General features: G+C 35.8%; 1 protein-coding gene across 7 annotated transcripts in view; it reads right to left on the reverse strand.

Annotated features, from left to right (window-relative positions):
• LOC150110256 (pyruvate dehydrogenase phosphatase regulatory subunit, mitochondrial) overlaps positions 1-26,590 on the reverse strand; it is a 366,839-nt gene that overhangs the window by 224,526 nt on the left and 115,723 nt on the right. For all 7 annotated transcript variants that reach the window (XM_090398625.1, XM_090398618.1, XM_090398634.1 and 4 more), the window contains exon 9: positions 17,704-17,850. In XM_090398625.1, coding sequence (XP_090254751.1) covers positions 17,704-17,850 — 147 coding nt within the window. The remainder of the gene's footprint in view (positions 1-17,703; positions 17,851-26,590) is intronic.

Here is a 26,590-nt window from a genome sequence, read left to right on the forward strand (position 1 = left end):
TAATCTGGTTCATAAAGATTGTAAATAACAGTGGAAATAACATACAATCTTGCTTAAACTTTACGGAGGAAAGAGTGCTGTAAAAGGAGTTAGAGATGATAAAGGTGACATGAAAATGGGAGAAAAAGATATCCTCGAAGTATGGAGTAATTACTTCGAAAAATCGCTAAATGAAACAAGCAGTAATAGCACAGTGGTAAAAAACACTCAACAGGCACAGTCAGGAAGTAGAAAAAGCCATCAAAGGCTTGAAATGTGGAAAGGCAGCAGGAGTAGATGATATTTGACCAGAAATGCTGAAGTATGGTGGTATAAAAGTCTTACAGTCGCTGCACTGCATAGTTCAGAAGGCCTGGACAGAGGGACAAATTCCTGATGATTGGAGTAGACCTCTAATAGTACCGATATATAAAAGGGAAATAAAACTGAATCCTTTCTTTTAGGCTTACACGGTGATCCGAATGCATTTTTGAAAATTATGGAGACAACTACCGCGTTTGAATAAAACTTTAGTTTAATATAACTAAAATCTACATTCAACGTTTCGACCTTTATGTCAAGGTCATCTTCTGGAGCATACAACTATACACAGGAAACAAGCTATACTACAATCAAACTGGTTTGTTAAAGACACTGACCAACCGCTACAACAATTGTTGGCCTGACCTCTGGTGAGAGAAAAAAATAATAATAAAAATAAAAAATAAAAATAAATAAAAAAAAATAAATAATAAAAAAAAAAAAATAAATAAATAAAATAAAATAAAATAAAATAAAATAAAAAATTATACATCAACGCTAGAGTCCTATTATTAGTGTTGTCTACTATATACGTATATTAACATCATTCCAGCCAGTTGGTATGGAATGGTTTCTAATACTAGCTAAGGATTGGCTATAGTCCTGACTTATGCTGGATCTTTCATATTAGATAGGCTGAATGTGTGTCATCCAGATCCTTGAAATTTTCATGCCATCTTTGTTGTTGATATTTGGGTGGTTTATCAGGATTTCGCAGGATTCCTTAAATTTCCTCTCGTACCAGGTTTTTGTGCTGTGTAAGGAGCAGGTGCTTTTCCAGTTGATTTGGTGTAAGGTGTTGCGTGCGTGGTCTGAGAGGTGGTGGTATGCTAATTCATACCACCACCCAAAAATATGGAATCATTAACACCCTTAAAAACAGAGCCACAACTATTTGCTCCAACCAGCAAGCCCTGAAACATGAACTAAAAATCATTTGGGACACATTCATAAATAATGGCTATAACAAAAATACTGTTAATAAAATACTCCATAAAACTACAACAAAAACGAATCTAGATTACAGTAAAACCATAGCCATCCCATAGATTAAAGGGTTATCAGAAAAAATCAACAGAATCCTACAACATTTTAACCTCAATGCCACCTCTAAACCACCCACTAAACTTAAAACCATACTCACCTCCTCTAAGCATCCTCTCCTCCCATTAGCACATCCTGGAGTCTATTGCATCCGCTGCACCTGTAACTTACCATACATTGGTTGGTGAAACAGGACGGACAATCCCTATACACAAGAAAGAACACATTAGACACATTAAATATAACCATTATGGTGAAGCAGGCCTCTCAGACCACGCACTCAACACCTTACACCTAATCAACTGGAAAAGCACCTGCTCCTTACACTGCATAAAAGCCTGGTACGAAAGGAAATTTAAGGAATCCTGCGAAATCCTGATAAACCACCCACTGGATGGCACACATTCAGCCTACCTAATATGAAAGATCCAACATAAGTCAGGACTATAGTCAATCCTTAGCTAGTATTAGAAACCATTCCATACCAACTGGCTGGAATGATGTTAATATATGTATATAGTAGACAACACTAATAATAGGACTCTAGTGTTGATGTATAATTTTTTATTTTTTATTTTTTTTTATTATTTTATTTTTTATTTATTTTTATTATTTTATTTTTTATTTATTTTTATTTTTTATTTTTTTTTCGCTCACCAAAGGTCAGGCCAACAATTGTTGTAGCGGTTGGTCAGTGTCTTTAACAAACCAGTTTGATTACAGTATAGCTGGTTTCCTGTGTATAGTTGTATGCTCCAGAAGATGACCTTGACATAAAGGTCTAAATCGAATGTAGATTTTAGTTATATTCAAATAAAGTTTTTATTCAAACACGGTAGTTGTCTCCATAATTTTCAAAAATGCATGGAAATAAAACTGAACGTGAGAATTACAGAGGTATTTCCCTACTGAGTGTATACTCAGTAGGGAAATTTATGCCAGTATACTTGAGAAACGGCTGAGAAGAATTGTGGAAGAAAAGCTTGGTGAAGAACAAGCCGGATTCAGGCCAAATAGAGGCTGTCAGGATCAGATCTTCACTTTACGACAAATAGTTGAGAAAGCATGGGAATATAACAAAGATCTGGAAATACTTTTATTGGGATTTTTTTTAATAACAAAGATCTGTATTTAAGTTTTGTCGATCTGGAAAAGGCATACGACAAAGTGCCAAGAGAGAAGCTATTCAATACGCTACAGTTATATGGTGTCAGTGGGGCATTATATCAAGCAATGCTTAGTCTTATTTGAGTTGCAAGTCAGCAGTTAGAATTGAAGGAAGTACAGGAAGATGGTTTAATGTTAAATCTGGTGTGAGACAAGGATGTACATTATCCCCTCTGTAATTCATTATCTATATGGATCATATTATGAAGGAAAGTGGTATTAAACATGATATCAGAATTGGAGATGTTAATGTCAGCTCTTTGCTTTATGTGGACGATGTTATACTTCTAAATAAATCCACTACAAGTTTGCAAGATTCCTTGACTAAATTGAATAACTGTTGTAACAGATATGGTATGAAGGTCAGCAATAAAAAGACAAAGACAATGAAAATAGGCAGAAACATTTTCAATGTCAACTGTGTTGTGAATGGGGAGCCTGTAGAACAAGTAAAACATTTCAGCTACTTAGGCACGATTTTTACTGAACATGGTAAATTAAATATAGAAATAGACAACAGAATCAACAAAGCTGGTATTGTAGGAAGTCAATTGAATAAATTTATATGGAATGAGAGAGAAATTAGTCAGAACACTAAATTAGCTGTATGCAAGACAGTGTTCAAACCAGTTTTAATTTATGGATCTGAGAGTTGGGTCAGAAGTAAAACACTTGACCAAAGACTAGAGACTGCAGATATGAGAGTCCTGAGAAAGATTAGAGGCATGAACAGATGGTATCAATGGCAATATCATATTAAAAAAGAGGATATTAGGAAAGAACTTGAAATTGTCAGCATCCAGGAATGCATTAGCAGAGCTAATCTCAGGTGGTATGGTCACTTGAACAGAATGGGCGAGGAAAGATTAGCAAAACAAGTGTTCTCTGCCAGGTTGGCAGGAAAACAACCCAGAGGAAGACCAAGATATAGGTGGATTGATACGGTACAAAGTGCCTTATAAGATCTTTATAAAATATAAGATCTGATAATGTTGTGGCCTTGACAAGTAACAGACTGATTTGGAGGAAAATTGTAGATAAGAAGTTAGTAATGAGGTAAATTTTTCATGCAGTACTATCATATCCTGTACATGTACCCCTTGAGGGTAAATGTCAGGAATTTGATGATGATGATGATGATCAATTCTAACTGTTGAGTACATTAGAATAAGTTATGCATTTCTCCTTATAATACCCAATTTACAGAATAAAGATTTTGTCTTGATAAGCTGTTCCATTGGTCCTTATGATATGCAAAATCCTTAGTATATTCCCATGATTTTATGACTATTCATCATAATGTAAAAATCTGGTCTTCAATCTCCCAACTGACATAAATTTCATTTCTTTACCAATTTTACATCTGATCATTTTTCATGGCCTTTTTTTTGAGTTTTCTTCTTCTTTTCAGCCATTTTCAGTCCACTGCTGAACAAAGGCCTCCTCCAGCTCTTTCCATCTTCTTTGTTCTTGAATATGGTTGACCAATATTTTCCAACAAATTCTGACTGTTCATTGTCCCTTCTTCTTTTAGGATGTCCTCGGCCTCGTTACCCTTCTTTTGGAATCCACTTTGTTAGTATTTCTTGGGTATAATAATAATAAGATAATGCCTTTTATTCCCTTATAGGGAGTAGGTGAGGCCTTAAAACCCTATCTAGCTTTTGGAGACTGAGTGGGCAGTTCAATCTCCACTGGTAGCCAACCAGAGATAGCTAGCCCTTGTCTATCAATAATCATAGGTGGCCATTGTTGAAGAGACCAGCAAACAAGTGCTCCCATCTCTTGGTACCTAACCCTAATAGGATATATTACTGTCTGATATAATGTGGGTTCTGGTCAATTTGAGTTTGCAGTATGAAAAACCCAAGTTTCTGGGAAAAAATACCCGCTTGCTCATGCCAGAGATTGACTAACTCGGGAACCAGTCAAAGATAGGTTTAGAAAAAATTCCTGCAGTTGACGACTAGACTTGAACTTAAGTCTATCTTTGGGCAGCCTAGTACACAGGATGCAAGCACCACTTCCACTGAGCTGCACAGGCCTTCCTTACAAGCATCCAATCATCAAATAGTGTGAAATAAGATGCACTTATCTTTTCTTTTTTTTCCCAGTTCTGTGGCAATTATAGGCCCTTATTCATTTCTTATTCACATTTAATTCACTTTCTAGCATTCGCAGTGTTAATCTATGGTGACTAGTTAACAAACGGTGCACACTTTGTTTGCCAATTTGAACCCACTAGTCATTTGTTGTCATCCCTCTTCGAGCATCATCTGCTACATCCTCTTTACACTTCTTAAAGCGCTTGGGCAAACTTTTTTTTTTTTGACTGAAGAGCTAATGTGGTAAAATGGCATTCAATAGAATATTTCGAGTGCCACACCTGGAAAAAGAAGGGCTATAAAATAGCATTAAAAGTTTCCAGGATAAAAAAACCCACTTGTGCATGGCAGAGATCAGGAACTGGTTGAAGAAAGGCTTAGAAAAAGTTCCTCCAGTTGGCAACTAGACTTGAACTATAAGTCTATCTTTGGGCAGCCTAGCCCAGAAGATGCAAGCGTCGCTTCCATTGAATTTCTTGAGTATGATTGTATAAATCTTCATAAAATACTCAGTAAGTAAATTTCTCTCCAATTATTGCATTCAGTTGTATTTTCTTTTAATAAATTGGTACAATGTCAGCTACACACCAATAAATCTCAGATTTGACTATGTAACCAAGCAAGTAGACCAGAGAATTTTTTTTTTAAATGAAATTTCATGCATTCAAAGATAATGAGCCATTTGAAACAGTTCTGCACATGCGGGTTGCCGCTATGTATTCACTAATATATAGAGATAGGTGTAAATTATTCTGATGCATCCATTGGAGGGCAAGTTTCGAAAAATAAGTTACAGTCCCCCCTAAATAACACTCTCTCAAAATATGTTTCCTAAACATCTTGGTCATCTTGGTCAATTGACGTCTTGGCTCCAGGAAACCCATGTGCTTGACACAGCGCTCAATAGACTAAAGATCCCAGGCCTAATTCTCGTATCTTATAACTGCCATCCCAAGCATGGCCTGGTAATCTACATCTGGCCTGGCCTTAAGGACATAACCCAATGTGTACCTGATAAAGAATACTCCATAGGTATTAAAGTTCAAAATACCACCATCTATAATGTCTACAAACCACCATCACAATCCTGGCCTGATCAGATGAATCTGCCACCACCTCACCCGGCTATCTATGTTGGTAACTTCAACTCTCATCACACCATGTGGAGGCTATTCCTCTAACAACCAGGATGGTGATAATCTGGTTAACTGGATGGATACATATAACCTGTATTTGATTTACGATGCCAAGCAGGAGGGCACTCTCCACTCAGCTAGACGGAACAGAACCTACACCCCAGATCTGTGCATAGTCACTGAAGACTCTGAAGATCACCCTCTGCCAACAACCAGAACCATCCTTAACAGATTCCCTAATAGTCAGCATTGTCCTACATTAATAGAGACAGGCACATCAATCCCAGTCATCAGTGGAACACCAATTGTTAGATGGAACCTTAGCAGGTCCAATTGGAATGCATTTCAGAAACAAATCAAGCAAACCATTAGAGCAATTCCACCCACTCCTAATTGCTATCCTAGATTTGTTAAACTAATCAAAACTGCAGCCAAAGCCACTATTCCTAGAGGCTACAGAAAACAATATATTCCATGCTGGAGTAGAAAAACTGAAGAACTTTTAGCCAAATACGAGGAAACCGAAGACCCAACTGTTGCTAAGGAGTTCATAGCAACTCTGGATAAAAACAGAAAGGAAAGATGGATCTCAACCATCCATGAACTCGATTTCACCACATCTAGCCAGAAAAGCTGGTCACTTCTGAGAAAATTAGGTGGGGCAGAACCAACAACAAACAAAACAACAGAGATCACTCCTGATCAAATGGCTAATCATTTATTGAAAACCTCCAAGATACGTCTCCAGCTCTATCAGGAAAATGCAATCTTCCATCAGACAAATCCTGAAGACAGGATCCAAGCTTCCTGAACTTGTACACCCAATATCTCAGGGAAGAGGTACAGGTAGCCTTAAAACTCACCAAGAATGGCAAGGTTGCAGGAGTGGATGGTATCCTCCCTGAGTTTCTAAAACATCTTGGTCAACAATGCCAAACATGGCTGGCCACCTTTTTCTCAGAAATTATAAAATGTCTGGTAAACTACCAACTCTGTGGTGGGAAACCAAAATAATTGCCGTGCCCAAACCAGGGAAAGATCCAAATGATGTGAAAAATCTACGACCTATCTCCTTGCTTAGCTCCACCTTTAAGCTCTTTGAAAGAATTCTCCTTAAAAGAATTTCACCACTCATCGAAAGAGCACTTCCGATTGAACAAGCTGGCTTCAGGCCAGGAAGAAGTTGCTGTGACCAGGTTCTGGCCCTGACAACACAGATTGAAGCAGGCTTCCAGAAGAAGCTGAAATCTGGAGCCACTTTCATTGACCTAACATCAGGTTATGACACAGTCCGGATCAGGGGGTCACCTCGTAAAGCTAGGAAATATTATAAGGTGCAAAAAAACTTTCCAGCTTTTTGAATCCATTCTCTCCAACAGAAAGATCTGGGTTCATGTTGGCAGAAAAAAGAGCAGGCCCAGATTCCTCCACAACAGTCTCCCACATGGCTCTGTGTTATCCCCTTTACTTTTTAACATCTACGTGTACGACTTACCACATACCAGCTCAAGCAAGCATATGTACGCTGATGACCTAGCAATCCTACATCAATCTACCTCCTTTGCCAACTTGGAATCAACCTTGTACACAGAATCCAACAAAAACTGTGTCCACGGTATTTCACCTGAACAATGCTGAGGCAAATCGACTCCTCAACCTTTCTTTCTGTGGAAAAATGGTACAACACGAGCATCACCTGAAATACCTTGGAGTGAGCCAGAACAGAAGCCTAACCTATAAAAGGCACATCACCAACCTATCCAACAAAATTAAAACAAGAAACAATATCATTTCAAGGCTTGCTGGAACAACTTGGGGTTGTGGTGCTGCAGAAGTCCTAAGGTCGTCTGCACTAGCCCTCTCATTCTCTGCAGCAGAATATTGTGCCCCTGTCTGGGAAAGAAGTGCACACACCAACATTATAGACACCCAGATAAACTCTACATGCGCACAATTAGTGGGACAGTGAGAAGCAACCCTCTCTCTCTCTCTCTCTCTCCTGGCTGCCTGTCCTATCTAACATTGCTCCACCAAACATATGGAGAAGACAAGCCTCGATTAAAGAATTTAATAAAGCAATGAGCAACCCACTCCTGCCCCTGCACCAGACTCTCACAAATCCACCTGGTCGCCTAAAATCTAGAAAGCATCTCTGGTCCATGGACGAACTCTCTTCAACTGCTCTGGCATCAACACCTGACATGTGAAGAGAATACTGGTCCAACAATCTCCCAACAAATGGCTTCCTGGTAGAAGAACCTGTGCTCTGCAGCCTGGTTTTGCTCTTCCTAGGAAGATTTGGTCATCAATCAACAGGATCAGAACTAACCAGGGCAGATGTGGCTGCCTACTACATAAATGGGGGCTTTTAGACCACCCTTATTGTGATTATTCTCCCGTGGCTCAGACGATTACTCGTATTGTGTACGACTGCCCAAGGCGCCAATTTCATGGTGGCGGCCATCAGGACATCCACAAAGTGATGGATGTGGCCTTGGATTGGCTATCCAGACTGGACATTGTTCTGTAGTTGTAATTACTTTTGTTTTTTTTTAAAAAAAAGGAAGACTTGGAAAGTAGTTTGTGCCTTTTATGTAATGAACTTTTACATGTTAAGTTTTTCATCATTTGTTACTGGATATTGTGATTGTACATTTTACTTGCCAGTTTTTTCACAAAGCCATATGCGTAAATAAATAACTGACTACGTCCTTATATATTAAGACATAATTCAACTGCATTTTTTTTTCTTAAATTCTGAGTGGGTTAAATCTTAATTTTTAAATAAATAAATAAATAAAAAAGAACTGAAACTAAACAATAAATTGACTTTCTATGTATTTACTTGCAAGCTGCACTTATTCACTTAATTAACATTTATTTATAACTTATTATCTATATGATTTATTTATAACTTATTCACTGAATTATCATTTAACCTATTAAAAAATTGAGCTTTCAAGACATCTCTATAATCAAACAAATATCCTTAATTTGCGGGGGGGGGGGAGAACAATATATATATATATATATATATATATATATTATTAGAACTTACAAGTGGTAATACATACTTAAGATTTGCACCTGATTCTCTTCATTAATATTAGAGAATAAAAAGGCATTTAAACTGACCAGAGATTCAAACTAAGTAAAACTTAAGTTTAGAACAAGAAACAACAGAAATAAAAAAAAAATCGCTTTTTCTACTACATTTTTCATCTGCCTCTGTACTGTCTTTATATATAAAATCTAACAGTTTCTATCCTTTATGTAGAAATATCTCAAATTTCAGTCTTTTGTTTCCAGCAACTGAATTCATACAAAAGGAAATATATTGTATTTCCTCCTGTTTCGACCTGTATGACAATGTAGATTGATTTTTTTCCCTTTTTTTTTTATATTTATCCCACACATAATAGGTATCACAGAACATATAGCACATCAATGCCATGCATAAGGTGCTGATAAAAATTGTGAAAGAAGAAATCTATTGGCATTTTTCTTAAAGAGCTGTAGGTTGAAATTGTTGAGAAACACATCATGGTGAAGGTAAGTCTACTGAAAGGAGATGTTGAACAGCTGCTGCTCTTATTTTAACAGGCCTAACAACAAATGGAGAAATGATGATTCACTGGAGCAGTGACCATGGCAGCATCTGTAGAAGAGACACAGAGATGAAACATTGTGGCTGTTAGATAGAGATTGAAGTGATCCTTTGAGGAAAATGTCATCTATAAGTGGAATTCCTTTTCTCTGGACAGCATCAAGAATTTTTAAGGAGGTTTGAGGAGAACCATCCCAAAAGATGGGCAGATTTGAGATTTATATAAGGTTAGTAGCTGGGTGGATGTAAAACAGCTTCTTGAGCAGAAAAGAATGCCCAGTTTTTAGAAGCTGAGGAAACCACTGATGTGATGTGTTTGTACCAGGAGAGGTTGGAGGTAAATGTCAGTCCAAGGAGTGATAATTCATCCTGTGGTGATGTGTGTATTACTGAAGATGAGGGAAGGTGAGCTGAGATTCCTTTTTGTGAAAAAAAAAGGCAAGACTGCATTTTGGTAGCATTGACAGTTGCTAGGTTATCCTTGCCCCATTGAAGGATGGTATGAAGATTAGTGTTTAAGATACTGATTACAGATAATCTTGATGTAAGGGATGTCTGGGAACTACGTGGTTTGTCAAAGGAGTAGGAGGAGTGGAGAGAGTGCTATCATCGACAAAGCTGTGGATATTATTATTATTATTATTATCACCCAAGACCCCATGGAGTCAAAGACTCATCTAGGAGGTCCTTTTATCATACACACAGCTCATCATACCATGCTTTAAACACACTCAAATTCTCTGCAACAAGTTAAACTCTCAGGCAAGACATTCAATCATTCACAACTCTGCATGAAAAAACCTGCTTCTTATTCCCCTACTCACACCCTCTTTATACAGTTTCCAGGGATGACATTGAGAGTAGGTCATTTATATATAAGAAAAAGAGCATAGGTGAGAAAACAAATCCCTCAGGTACTTCTCCATTGGTGGCAAAGCTCAAAGACAGGGTGCCATCTACAATGACACATAGTAAATGACCAGAGAGAAAGCTGACTATCCAGTTACAAAAAGTGGCAGGTAGACTGAAGGAAGGCAATTTGCAAAGCAGGTCTTGATGCCAAACACAATCAAAAGTCTTGGAAATGTCAAGGGCAACAGCAAGTTTTTCCGAACCTTTCCATGGCACATGTCCAGGGGTGGGTGATGTAGGCTAAGATATCAGTCATGGATCTGGATTGGAAAAATCCATACTGGTGGAGATTAACTGAAGATTAATTGCTGATTAACTGATGAGCTTCTAGGAAGTGAAGAAGGTAACTACTGATAACTTTCTCCATTATTTTGGAGAGTAATACAGCAATACAAGACAGGTTAGCTGAGCACTTAAATGAGCACTTCATGCATCTTTAATCACAGAATAATAATAATAACTGTTATTATTATTATTGTTGTCATCATCATTATGCCATCTGTAGAGAACAGAAGACTTCATTGTGGGAGGACTCACTGTCATGCCTTTATGTTTTAACTGCTAAGCTCAAATTTTCTCCAGTAGTTTAAAAACAATGTCCTTCCTGCACTCAAGTATTCTTTAGAAGGCTGTTGCATTAAAAATTCTTTGCTGAAACAACTTTTAAATGTTTGAATTTTATAGACATTTATTGACATCTATTATGAAATATAATTCAACTCAACTTAAGCACTTCTCTACCTACATCTGCTATTTGAAGGAAACTATTTGTACTAGTATACATAGAAGAAGAAATATCTGGGAAGATGTGTCACATAGTCGATGTCTTTCCAGGGATAGTAAAAAAAAATTAAGAGAAGCATGAAATGCTGACCACAAATGATGAAAATTACATGAAACAATCAGGATATATATATATATATATATATATATATATATTGTTGTAGTTAGGATTGACTCGGGATGTACACATTTATAAAATTAAAATTTAACTGACTAGAACCCGAGAAAGTATAACAAAAACCTTTAATAAATCACAACTAGTTTCATTGGTTTTCCGACTTCTTCAGGTGAGTAAGAAATAACGACTTATAAAAATAACGAGGTAAAAAACATGGACTTTCCAGCTTAATAAAAAGAAGCAGAATAGCAACAGTCATATTTGAATAGGTGACTGCGTACTACTGTTGGCATGAGTTGAATGTGTGTGACAGCTAATTTTAGAGTGCCAGTATTGGATTACTGCGCTATGGGAATCAGGCAAATTGTAGCTTAGATTGTTGTTCACGTGTGAAGGGTTCAGAACTATTTCTTTTGATTCTATAATTCGTCTTTCAAATTCATCCTTGCATATATATAAATTGGTTGTGTGGTCCCAATCAACTTGGTGTGGCCGTTCTTCGAGGTTAGAGTTTGCGGAGAAGAGAACATGACTGGAAAGGGCGTTCGCTCATGTTCTACTGTAGGAGATGTCACGTCTATGTTCCTCAAGATGAAGTGAAACAGATTTATCTGTCTGGCCAAAATAAGGTTGACCACAGTCGCACATAACTTTATAAACACCAGGAAAATGCATTTGGTTGTGTTTTGGTTTTGGTCAACTCAGAAAAGAACGAAGTTTTGGCAGAGTGGTATAGTCGGTCTTTATGTTGAATTTCTTCATAATCCTAGATGGTTTTGGGCTAAGAGAGCTGATAAATGGTAACTATATATGAATGATAGGGTTGGTTTCATCTTCTTGTCGAGGTTGCTGGCGTGGTCTCAAACGTTTAGTGATGTTACGAGATGAATATCCATTATTCAAGAGGGTGTTTTTCAGGAAGTTAAGCTCTGTTTGAAGGTATTCTTCTGTGGAAATGAGACATCTTGCTTGATGGGAAAGGGTGGAGATGATGCCCAGTTTCTGAGGAGGGAATATATATATATATATATGAAGCTGGACCACGCCTTACTTCATGTAATATACACCTGTTATATTATCTGTAGACTGGTCCCTACTCTTCTTTCCCTCTGTATTTCTTTTCACCTTGCTCCTTCCCCCCAATGCTATTAGAGTATTCGAGGGCTAGGGGTGATTCTGTCCTATTTACCTATTTTTTTATCTCATGCACCTGCCCACCCCTAGTTAAAAATGGTGAAGACAAATCAGAACTCTATACCGCATCGGTCATCGTGTGGGTTACCAAGGACCGCACTGGATGTTAGGCTTCCTGGACAGCCAGTGACAAATGGACTACAGGAGCAAGATCCACAGAACTCAAAAGTATTTACTATGAAAAAGTGGAGCATGGCTGAAAATAGACAAGTCATGCAGTGCTTCTACTGTTCAAACCCATCAGTTAGGGGATTTCAGAAACGAATGTTCCAACTTTAGCTTGAACGACGCCCAAATTCTGAAATTTCATTCAAAAGGCTGATGCAGCAACGCAGAGTGCAAAGATATCTCACCTTTTATACATGGACGATCTGAAGTTGTATGCAAAATCAGAGAATGAACTCAGATTGTTGCTAAACACTGTGCACATATTCAGTCAAGATATATCAATGTATTTTGGCTTAGACAAATGGGCAATTGCTGGAATAACAAGAGGAAAGTTTGAAGATATGAACGAAACCGAGCTGCTCAATGGTGAAATAATCAAGGCAATAAAATTCGAAGACAGCTATAAATATTTGAGAATTTTAGAAGCATCACAAATTCTTCAAAATAAGATCAAAGAAAGAACTAGAGCAGAATACATAAGATGATTAAGAAAACTCCTTAAGTCAATGCTTAATGCTGGAAATTTGATAAAAGCAATTAATACCTGGGCCATACTCGAAAATTAATGACAATGCACCGTGCCCTCAATCCTCGCAGTGACATTGATAGGCTATATCTATCACACAAAATAGGAGGTAGAGGATTATTACAAGTGAAGCAAGTTATTGAAGAAGAAAAACGAAATTTAAATGATTATCTGCAACAAACAACGGAAAAATATCCAACTGAGGTAAGGAAAGAGGGTTTATTTAAACCCATGGAGACAAAATTGGAATACAAAACCAACCAAGTAAAAGTGAGAACTGAAAGATGGAAAAATAAGGCATTGCATGGAAAATACCTTCACAGCATAGAGGACAGCTCTGACAGCAACTTGACCCGGCAATGGTTGAGAAATGGAGCACTAAAGAAAGAAACAGAATCGGTAATTTTTGCAGCACAAGAACAGGCCATTAAAACCAACGTTATGAAGGCAAAAATACAAGAAATTCAAGAAGACAGTAAATGTAGATTGTGCAAAGAAAAGGAAGAAACGATAGACCATATTATAAGTGGATGCAGCAAAATCGCACAAATTGAGTACCATAAAAGGCATGATAATGTAGTTAAGATAATTCACTGGCATTTATGTAAAAAGTATGGGTTTGAAGTATCTGAAGACTATTGGAAGCATAAAGTTCACCAGAAAGTGGTTGAGAATGAAAAAGCTAAAATACTCTGGGATTTCAAAATCCAGACTGACAAAAAGCTTGGAATGTAACACACCCGATATCACAGTGGTTGAAAAAAGTGAAAACAAGGGTGTTAAGTTTATCGAAATATCAGTACCAGGAGATAGTCGGATACAACAAAGAAAATGAAAAAATTACAAAATATCGCGATTTGCAAATCGAAGTTGCACGAATCTGGCAAAAGAAAACAAAAGTTGTTCCCATAATAATAGGTGCTTTAGGCGCAATCTCCTAAAACATTGAAAAAAACATCTAGAAGCACTCGAGTTAGATGGATTAAAAATTGGGCAGCTGCAAAAGGCTGCTTTGTTCGGCACAGCTTTCATTTTCAGAAAGTATTTCCACAACTCGTAGGCCCTTGGGTAGGGCTAGAATTAGTGGAATATAACCAGCCTTTTCTTAAGACTGAGGAAGCAAATCAAGCTTTGATGAATATTATATATATATATATATTATCAAAATTATCCAAAAAATGTTTGCTTTACTGACCCATTGCAAGTCTGGTTACTTTCGATATCAAGACACCATCTACAAACAAAACCAAGGTCTAGCGATGGGCAATCCTTTATCTCCTATTCTTGCAAACATTTATTTAGAGGATAACTATTTATTAAGTTAAAAAAAAGCTAATATTTTCGCTGGTATGGTGCACTTTAGGACTTTAGTCTTGTGCTGCACGCTGCAATTACTTATACTAGCCCCACTGTTATACCGAATTGTGGTTGTCTTGCATTTGTAACAAACTTTGTGTTGTGTGCTCTGAAGATGCTGGATATAATACCAGCGAAATATTAGCTTTTAAGTTAATAAATAATTATTTTCTTATCCATCTGTGTTCATATCAGTACCATTAAATCTATTACAACATGTCTGACGAACACATAAGCCTATCCACGCATTTATTTAGAGGATTTTGAAACAAAAGCTATATCATCCTTCTCGTTTAAACCTAAACTTTGAAAACGTTATGTGGATGACATTTTTATTATTTGGAGCCATGGCCACAATTCTCTCATGGATTTTCTTGATCATCTCAACAATCAACATCCTAATATAAAATTCACAACTGAACTTGAATATGACAATTCCCTACCTTTCCTGGATATAAAACTGTCCTGCTGCTCTGGAAAATTTAGAATTTCAATGTACAGAAAACCCACACACACTAATAGATATCTTCACAGTCAGTCCCATTATTTTCCTCCACAAAATCTTGGAACTATTTCTACCTTAGGACATAGAGCATGCTTTCTTCTAAATGACACAGATGAACTACAAAAATAAATTAATTACCTCTCATATGTCTTTAGACAAAATGGATATTCTGATAGAACCATTAAAAAATTCCTTCTAGATCCTCCTAGCCACCACACTGAAGAAATAACCAATATTAAAGGTAATATCTCTATCCCATACATCAGTTCAGTTTCTCAAAAATTAGCTAGAGTTCTTAAGAAATACAACATCAGGACTTTATTTACTACACTTCCAAAAATCCACTCTCTAGTAAGCCATTCGAAGCCTCATCATCATAATCTGAAATATCCTGGTGTGTACAAGATATGGTGTGACTGTAATATCTCTTATTTTGGTCAAACAGATAAGTCTATTGAATTATGTATAGAGGAGCATAAGGGAGACATCTCTTACAAAAGAACATGTACCAGTGCCTTGTCTAGTCATGTTATTTTCTCAAACAATCCTGATGATGAACACCAGGGTCATTCAGTCTGCTGGGATAGATCCAAAAACATCTTCGGTTGCCATGATGAGTTTGAAAGAAAAATTGTGGAGTCCAGAGAAATCATCCTTAATCATGAACATTTAAATAAAAATCTGAGCTACAACCTCCCAGATAGCCATTCTGCTGTTCAGTACTGGCGTTCACGAGAGACTGCAAGCACGCACTCACCAAATAATGCCACGATCGAAAGAACAACTTAAATTAATTAACATGGAAAAACTACGATGTTTTTCCATGTTAATTATGTACTGAAATTTTTTCCTGTGTTTCTCAGTTTTTTTAAACTTCAGTGTTTTTAATGCTGTTTCATATTTTTTAAAAGACACCTGAAGAAGGTTGTCAAAAGCCGAAACTAGTAGTGTGTTATACCATTAAACCTTACAATTATTCTTGGTTTCAGTCATTAAATTCTCTTTATACAAATGTATCAAAACAACCGAGTCAATGTTCCTCAATATATATATATATATGTGCCTCAACACACACATATATATGTGTGTGTGTTGAGGCACCTATATGTGTGTGTGTTGAGGCACATATATATATGTGTGTGTGTGTGTGTGTGTGTGTGTGTGTCTCTCTATATATATATATAGAGAGAGACCTAGACCAATCAGCCAATAATGAAGCCACACTATGTAATAGAATACATATACTATGTGAGCAGATGACAAGTCAAACAGAATGATAAGTTCTGCTGAATGTTCAAATTAGAACTTGAAGTGGTATAGAACGTTATTTTTTCAATCTCCTGTTTCTACTTTGAACAGTGTCTGAGAATTTAGAAGTGTACATAAGAGTTCTTCTTAAACATCATACAAAGTAAAAACAGAGAAAAAACATAATACTTGCAGATTTTCAATTAACTCTCATAAGAGATTTTCTTCAAAGCTTCCATACATTGAAAGCAACCATACTGAAATGGGATGTATACCAACAGGTGACCAAGTCGACAGAGGCAGACAATGCCCATCCTTGGTTCATCCTGTCCAAAAAAAAAAAAAAGAAGGGAAGGAAAAAAAAATCTCACTGCATTGTGTTCAAACACCTCACTAAAGAAAAGAAAGGAGAGGGGTAGGAGGGAGAAAGTAGATATGTATGACAAATGTTACACTGCCCTATGTGAATATCCTTGTTTTGGAAATATACAATGGCTAGAATTTGAAGAATGTTCAGTACTGTAAAAAAATACTGAGCAAGATTTTTAATAAGACATAATTTATTATTATCATCAACAAACCTCCATGGAGTTAAGAGACTCAACTTAAATGCATTCACTGTCCCTGCACTCACCATACTGTCAGGCAATGCATTCCAATCACCCACCACTCTCTATGCAAAAAATCTACACCCATCTTATATAGTTTCCAGGGATGGAATTCATTCTCCCCATCTGCAGATATTCTGTGAAAAATCTCATCCATGCTAATCTGATAATTCTATCAGGCAGCCAATCTCCAATCCAACTCACTAATCTAGTATCCAACCCCATCTGTTCCAATTTAACTACTAGTTTGTGATGTGGTAATCTTTCAAAAGCAAATCTGCAAAGTGCATCCCCCCCTTGTAACAGAATATTTATTTTGACATTTAAAATCTGTATGTATCTAAAAACCGTGGTGTTTGACAGGACATCTGATCAATTAGTTCAAATTTTCGCCGTGGCACTAGTTACCTTAGGCAGGGTTAACATTTAGCAGTATTTCAAATGTAACGTAGTTGTCAGTTGTTCATGTCATAAAATTTCATGCGTAACACACATCACGTGCATAGTATCTAGCGCCATGAACAGGCCGTATCAAAAAACAATATTTAGTTTTTTGTATTAATTATGTATCTTTTAATTCAATATAAAAGAGCCGCACTTTGTTCAGCCAAGAGCCGCATGTGGCTCCGGAGCAGTCGGTTCCCAACCCCTGATCTAAGGGAATATAAATGGTCAAAGCAGAATTCCAGATTACTACAATTGGGCTCTCATAGTACTCGTCTATAAAAAAAGGGACGTAAAACTGAATGTGAGAATTACCTGAGGGAAAGAAAAGCTTCAGCTATGTGCATGTGTAAAAGAAACTTAGAGAAGAACAAGCTGGGTTTGGGCCAAACAAGACTGTCAAGATCAGATTTTTCACTTTAAGATAGTGTCTCACATTTCATTTAATTAATATTAAATAAAATCATATAAAGAACTCTTACGAAATTGATCCCAATCCTCTGGCAGAGGATGAAATGTTTCTGGTACTTCTTTTAAATCAACTGGTTTGGATGTTGGTTCAAAACCACCACCTAAGTAACGACCATTATTTTCTCGTACATAGAAATAACCATCAAAATCACGGATCACTGTAAATAAGAATAAAACGATAAAAATGAATTAATTTTATTTCTCATTCACACACAATTTAATTATAGAATCATATACTTCCAACACATTACCTGCAAAATTAGAACTCATGATATATACATACATATAAATATATATCTTATATCTCAAGTAAGATAAATATGTGAATATTGTACCATGACAAAAAGAATGAAGAAAGCAAATAGCAAAGTAACAGTTCTTGAAATTTTCACCAGAGCAGCAGCATGTTACTGATTATTTATGTGCATGTTTTGTTTCTCAGAAGATTGAATTCTGGATAATTGAAATTTAGCTTTCATTGTATCAATCTACAAAACAAAATGAAACTGAATGTGAGAATTATAATGGAATTTACTAATAAGAATCCTTTTTTTTTCATGTGCATCCCAACAACAAAAAGTTACAAACTTATGGTCTATTAGTATTATTACTGTGAGTGGGCTAAGGGTTAGATAATCTGGAAGATTTTTTTAAGAGCCACTTTAGCTCTCAAATAAGCAGGTGTTGATCTCATACTGAGCCATTAAATCCATCTACTACCAACAGACCTTCACAAACATCTACACTTGTAGTAAGGTTTGAATTCACATCTTGTTGAAAAGTAGCTATGCTGTTTGGCTAACTAAGCCAATGACAAGATAAGCTATATCCATACTTGAAAATTGTCAACAAATAATTGGTGAAGACAAATTTAATTTTAAAAAATGTCCATATTAAGGCCAAATACAGGGATGCTAAACCATATTTTTCTTTGAGACAAATAAGGCTGGATAACAAACTATTATTTTTTTATTAATAACATGAGCAAAATAAGTTTTTTTTTTCTTTTTTTCCAATGAGTATTAAAAATTACAGTCAAATCTTGGTAGTGTATTAAATCAACACTTCTTTTGTTAATTCTATATATCACCTATTATTATATACTCAGAAAATGAACATTATTTAAAAGTATGTGCGTTGCTAGTAGCAGTGGTCAATTTTTTAATTCAAAATTTTACAATTTTCACATTATCGGGGAGCAGTGTGACATTACTACATTACTACGACTTTTTTGTGTGACCCGAAAGATAACTTGTGTGGGCTGCATCATTCTCTTGTAACTAGTTGCATCAACAATTGAAAGGTAGGTGTACATTTTTTGTATTTTATGAAGTTACATTATTCCGTACATCCTGTATTAAAATATTTGATAAAGTAAATCATTATTTGTTTATATTTTGTTATTAGATCTGAATTACCCATGGAAGACAGAAGTACTTCTCGGAGAAAATCCTACACAGTGCAGTTCAAGCTTGAAGTGATAGAAGTAGCAAAGGAAAAATGGAATCGTGAAGAAGCTGGTAGATTGTTGGAGAAAGTAGTGTTCGTGAATAGTGAAAGGCTGAAACCATCCTGAAATATTTACATACGAGGAAACAGGGGAAGACTGGATGATGAATGGCATCCATGAATATAACAAAACAGGGCAGATGAAAAGAACGTCATATAAAGATATAGTTACGTGGATTATAGAAGGTTGGGCTGCTGTAAGTGAAAACCGTGTTAGAAATGGTTTCATTAAAGCACAAGGGAATGCAGTGGTGTCCGGTGACAATGATTATGAAGCTGAAGAATTACCACACAAAATTTTTAACACAATTGATTCTTTCAATATTGAGTCTGATGAAGAATTTTTTGGATTTGAATAGTGTAATGTTCAATAAATATTAGTATATCAATAAATAATGTTCAATAAATATAATGTAATAACAAAACCTTAGTTTTGTTATTACACTTGATTTACCTCTCATAACTTTCAAATGTATACCATGCATGTTCATTTTTAACAAATTTAGACTTTTTTGTATAGATAACGCACGCATTATCTATCGAAAAATACAGTAATTCTTTTGAAATCTCCCATTTAATATTTTCATTTTCAAGTACAAGTTTAAAAGCCTAAACTGATTAATATCACTCTACTATTTTTTATATTTGAAGCATGAATTCACTCTTCTGCCTCACATAGCATGAACATATCACACTATGAGAGCATATAAAATTTCTTGAATGACTACAGGATAGAGGTACTGTTTGCAGTCAGTCTGCTGGAAAGAATTATAACATATTTATAAATTTGCAAAAATGTTACAGGCTCTGAGTAACGTAAACAGGAATGACAGTCCCAATGCAAAGGATAACAAGATAAAATCAGAAAACTTATGGTAAGGTGCCAGTCTTACTAGGTACTAGAAAACAAACAAGTATTCTGTATAATAGCACAATGCCCAGTTTACATATGAGTGCTAACTAAAACTCTTACATAAGTTCAAAAAATATGAATTGTTATTATCTCACTTAGTACTTTTTAATTATTATTACTCTAGGCTTAAATGAGTATATTAAACTCGGAATTACTATTAAAACATCAAAGAGTTACAACATCACTGCAAATATCAAAAACTTAACTCTCACTCTCTCACACACACACACACACACACACACATTGGAAACTGATTATACAGAGACTTGTTTTTTTTCCCCCTCTTATGAACAGCATTAGATTCTCTTTTTAAAAACCAGCAATAATCACATGTCATGGTAGGAGGAGGTAGGTGTTTTGTGAGGAGAAGATTGGGGGTGGAATACATTGCCTTAGAAACATGGGTAGACAGGCAGTGAAATGGGCTGAGAATGCAGTTTGATGAGTCTTTTGTGTGACAGTAAGACCTCCACAATGAGACTTTTCATTACAATAAAGTCTAATGATATAATAATAATAATAGCAATGTTTGATGTTACCTATATCACAACAGGAAATTCCCCTTATTCATTATTAACAGTGCCCAATTTGTCTGGAAAGAAGTCCAGATAAGAATGTATTGTTAATAACATCTGACATCCTATTTTATGAGTTATGGCAGTTTTTCAAACACACAACTGTTATAGTTTTTGTCTTTGTTATTATTTGGAAACCAATGGATTTAAAGAATTTTCATGCTCATGCAAGGGAATTTAATTCACATTCAGAATTGTTATCATGCAAAGACTATTTAATCTGCAAACCAACAACATCCATGAGCTTAGCATGACTCAAGTTTTGAAATTTTTCCTTTATGTAAAACCATCCCTTTTTGTTTGTTTGTTTGTTTGTTTAAAGACATTGATGTCAGAGTCAGATGTTAATTGGGATAGAGTGTAAAATGCATAGTATGTTTAAAAATGACAAAAGAGATATGAGAGGAGCAGAAGTACAACTAATGATATCAGATGACTTAAGTCTAGTTAGGGTAGAAATGTATGAAAGCAATATAGTAATAATGTCCCATGTGGCAGTAAATTGAAGGTTATCTGGTGTGAAGTGGAGGCTAACAGAATGAAATATATGGTGGGTGTTACTGCAGATGACAAAATGAATAATGAATCACCAAATTACCCTCATGGACACTAAAGAATAACCATTATGGGTTATGGATGACAATGAGACAACGATCTCATGATAAGAATGATGGATAATTTATTGCATTGTTCTGAGACAACTTTCTTAAGCAGCATGTGAAAGAAGGAACTCGAAGTCAAAGAGTATTAGGTTCGATCATAGCATCAGAAGAGGTCTCAGTAAGAATATGATTATTTTACCACCAGATGGTGACAATCACCTTACTATACTTTCCAGGGAAGTAGCTAATGTATAGCTATTCCAATTAGGACTTGCTGAATCGGGTTACATGCTGAACTACAATGCTGGAAATTATGAACAACTCAGAAGAATACTATCTTTGGTCCCAGGATATCAGTTACTGAATGGAAAAGATATCAGCAATGCATGGGAATCTTTGAAAAGTGCTTAAATGAGGCAGTATCTGAATGTAATTCATTGAAATGGATGTGCAACCTTATTAAGCAAGCAATCCATATGATATGGAAGGAATATCATGAGAATAAGAGCGAGAGGAATTATGAAATATAAAGCACAAACCAGAAAAATTAGAAGTGTGTGTGTGTGTGTGTGTGTGTGCGTGCGTGCGTGTGCGCGCACATGCAGATGTTATCTTATAACACCCATTCAAAAGTTTATAGATCCCTATCATATCACCTCTCTTTCTCCTATTAACCAGAGTCTGCAATCCACATACTCGCAATCTGTCCTCAAAATCTAAATCCCATAATCCAGATATAATCTTTGTAACTCTTCTTTGCACCCTTTCCACAGTTTCTTTATTCCCTTGGAACCTGGGAGACCAAATCTGCATACAATAAAGAGGCAAAACAACTTCCTTATCCTTAGATGTCAAGGTTTGCTTCAACATCGCAATTATCCTCTGAGTTGAATTTGAAACTTTTGCTATATGACCGTTGAACTTCAAATTCCTATCTGCCAATATGCCAAGATCTCTTACCTCATCAATTGAAATTAAAGATACCAAGAAATTATATACTGGTTTAATCCTTTATCCAAGTGTAAGCAAACAAAGTTTGCGCCTGTATAAAACATGAGCAAATTACTAAAACATGACATTCCTTTAGTAAACCCATGCTGCTCCTTGCAGAGTATAGCTTGTTTGTCTACCCATTTCTGTGAGTTCTTACCAACTTCTCTAAAATCTTCACTACTACATCAGAGATACTGATAGGTCAGTAGTTAGACACATCAGTTTTTGCATCACCTTTGTACAATGGAATTATCATACATTCCTTCCATTCCTGTGGTATCATTCCTGAGCTGAGACTCAAGTTATACAAATATGTGAAAGGCCTAGCTAATTCAGATGAACATTCCTTTAGCAAATGGGTTGATATTCCATCTCTCCCTAGAGACAAATTCTTATCCAGGTTATGCAACAGCTCTTCAATCTCATTTTTATGAACCTCTAATACAGTAACACTGTACATCATGTTACATATACCTGGTTGATATATCTTAGCAAAGTGAGCACTTATTAACCGAACAATCTCATTAGCTTCCGACACTCGAGTACCATCCGCATTCAAATTTACGAATTTAGGGACACAAAACACACATGTTGAAATGATTATTTTACTTATTATTAATAAAATAACACTTGCCATTGTATTTGTGTAGTGTTCTGTCTATTTTTTCAGAAAAAATAGACAGAACACTACACAAATACAGCATCAACATCCCCCCCCCCAGACAAAATTAAAATAAAACACCTACTCAGTTCTTCCAAAGATCCTCTTCCACACCTAGCCCACCCAAGGGGGCTTACAAAATACAATGCACATGTATCTTACCATACATATGGGAAACAGGGCAAACCATCCCAATTAGGAAGGAAGAACACAAACGACACATTAAATACCTCCATTTTGGAAAAACCAGCCTTTCAGACCATGCACTCCAGACATACCACAAAATTGATTGGAAAGGTACCAAGTCCTTACACTGCACCAAAACCTGGTTCAAGAGGAAATTTAAAGAAACATGTGAAATTCACAATCCCAATCTGAACAAAAATGATGGTCTAACCATTCCAAGAATGTCGAAGACCCATTTACAACCATTATAGTAACCAAAACAAGCTAAAGAAAAATCTCAATACAAGAAGACTTGGTGAAGTTTTTTTGTTTTTTTTTTAACATTCAATAGCAACCTGAATGGTACAAGTCCAGAAGAAAATCTTAGTGTAGCAATCTGAACTGTACAAGTCCTGAAGAAAAACTTAGTATGGGAGGACTTCAGCAGGGTTTGTTATTATTATTTTTTTTACCATAGAGGTCAGGCTAAGTAAAAGATCAATTAACAGCAGCATAGATTCAATTTACCTTTGTAGAGTGCAAGAGCATGTAGCTTGTCTTCATATACACACGTATTTTTCTGACGATGACCTCAATACAGGGATAGAAACATCAAGTATTATTTTATTAATAATAAGTAAAATAATCATTTCAACATGTGTGTTTTGTGTCCCTAAATTCATAACTATGAATGCATTCAATAAAGTTATTCTTTCACATTCATTCATTCTTCTTTTGCTTGCAGCATAACGATAAAATTCTTTTGGATTGCCTTTAGCTTGCATGGTCAATTTCTTTTCATACTCTAATTTTAACTTTCTGGACAATACTCGTTACTTTTCTGGCCTGAACTATATACATTTCATAACTTCTCTCACTCTTATACCCATGATATGCTTTTCACATCATCATCTTCTTGTGGATCTCTTGCTTAATAAAGTTGCACATCCATTTCACTCCCAACCTATTTATTTTTTGAACACTTGGGATACATTCAAATCATTTGAATGTATTGCCTCATTTGAGCACTTTTTCAAAGATTCCCATGTGTTGCTGACATTTTTCCCATTCATTAACTGATACCATAGGACCAAAGATAATATTCTCCTAAGTTGATTATAATTTCCAGCTTTGTAGTTCAGCATGCAACCTGTTTTAATCAGATCATCAATATAATTAGATACTTCCCAAGAAAGCACAGCATGATCACTGTCACAAGTTGGTGGTAAAATAGCCACATTCTTAACATAGACCCCTTCCGATGCTATGAGCAAATCCAACACTCTTTGACCTCGAGTTCCTTCTTTAACATGCTGCTTGAGAAAGTTGTCTTGCAACAATTCGATAAATTCCTCTTCTTTCTTATTGGAATTCATATTGATATGGAATTTATGCTTATTGGAATATCGGTTACTGGAAAGATGGTGATAACTCCAAAATGAAAATAAGACAAATAAGAAACCAATAAAGAATGTTTAAAATAAAATAAAAAATTTATAAAACTATACAAAGAAAAAACTAGAAGAGGAACGATTTAAGGGGGGGGGGATATTCACTTGTATTGCAATATTGCAATGATGCAAAACTTGGGAGGGAAATAGTTGATAAAGATTATGTAAATATCCTATAGGATGATTTAAATAAATTGGTATTGTGGATAAAGAATAATGATTGTCAATTTAACATTGCAAAATCTAAGATTCTGAACTTCATGATGATAAGATTACATACTGTGTATCACATTGATAGCACTGCATTTCAAAAATTGATGAGGATATGAATTTGGAGGTAATAGTGAACAAAGCACTAAAATTCAAGCAAAATAGCTCGAATGATTTGGCTGCATCTTGATTATTGTGCACAGATTTAGCCACCTGGGTTTCTTGGGGATCAGGAGGTGGTTAGGAGGATTCATAAATAAGTGGCAAGTCTGTGGAATGCTCCATATGAGGATAGGTTGCAGGTGTGTAGGTTGCAAAGTTTATATGATAGGCAGAAAAGAGGAATGATATGATAGAAGCTTGAGGTACTAAAGAGGTTCTTTCATTTTAATCATAATATATGAAAAAATAAGGAGAGAACTAGGAGTTACCAATTGAAGATGTGTAAGAGTGTGGCTAGTAAGGGTGTGTAGACTAGATTTTTGCATATAGAGTGGTGAATGAGTGGAATGAATTATTAGAAGTAGCTGGGAGTGCCCTGACAGTGAGTTTCCCATGATAAGTCTTCTGACTCTTTGGAGATAACTGATGATGATGATAATAATAAAGTAATGAATGTCACAACTAAACAGGAAATGAGAACCTTACATAAAGAAAACTGAAATAACTAAGTAAAAGAAGAACTAGAAACATAATTGGACAGAACACAACTGTAAATGTATAAAATCCTAAAGTACTCCTGAATAAAAAAAATCAAAGTAATATATGTGTGTGTGTGTGTGTGTGTAATAAGTAAAAATCCTCAATGATGGGAGTAGCTAACCCGAGATACCTGATGCTGGACTATGCCTTATTTCATGTAATATATATCTGCTATATTATCTGTAAACTGGTTCCTACTCTTTTTTCTTTCTTTCCTTCTTGCTTCTTCTCCCCCCCCCAATCTTTCCTACTATACTTTTCTTCATTCTCTTGCAGTTTGTTTAGCCTTACTTAGTAGGCTAAACAAACACAGAAGAAGGCAATGGCAAACTACTTCTATATATATTTTTCCACGAAAATCTTATGAACAGAGGTTTAAGTTATTGTGATATAGTGCTAGAAGATGGGAACCCAGGTCGGAAGGCACTGAAAGGGCTACTGGGGAAGAGCAGAGAGGAACTTCCAATGAAGTTAACAAGAATGACGAAGCTGGATCAAACCCTTCTGGAAGTTCAACTTCTGATAGAGTTAATCTCTGAAGAAGCCTCTGCTTTACTGATTTACGTAAAAGAGGAAGATGGAACATAAGAAGTAAGTATCAAGGAAAACTGGAACATAAGAAGTAAGTATCAAGGTAAACTGGAACATAAGAAGTAAGTATCAAGGAAAACTGGAACATAAGAAGTAAGTATCAAGGAAAACTGGAACTAGTGAAGAAAGAAATGAGAAGAATTCGGGATCAGTGAACTGAGATAGACAAGAATGGGTCACTTTGATACCAATGATTTCATGGTGTATTACTCTGGACATGAAACCTTCAAAGAAATGGAGTAACATTCATAATTAGAAGAGAATACAGAAAATACATTTTGGGTTACAACCCAGTGTCTGATAGAATAATTCTAATCAAAATAAAAACATACCCAGTGAATGATACTCATACAGGAAACTCCAGATTCAAATGAAGTTGAGGTAAAAGAATTTTATAGTAGCCTACAACAAGTAGTATACAGTACTGATAAAACAGACTTTCTTTTGAATATTAGGTGATTGGAATGCAAAAGTGGATGAAAATGAAGAACGAGGCATCACTGAAAAATTTGGTTTAAGACTGAAG

The sequence above is a fragment of the Typopeltis vanoorti genome, chromosome 1 (genome assembly GCF_054136105.1).
Source record: "Typopeltis vanoorti isolate ZY-2024b chromosome 1, IOZ_Tvanoo_1.0, whole genome shotgun sequence".
Classification (NCBI taxonomy): domain Eukaryota; kingdom Metazoa; phylum Arthropoda; class Arachnida; order Uropygi; family Thelyphonidae; genus Typopeltis; species Typopeltis vanoorti.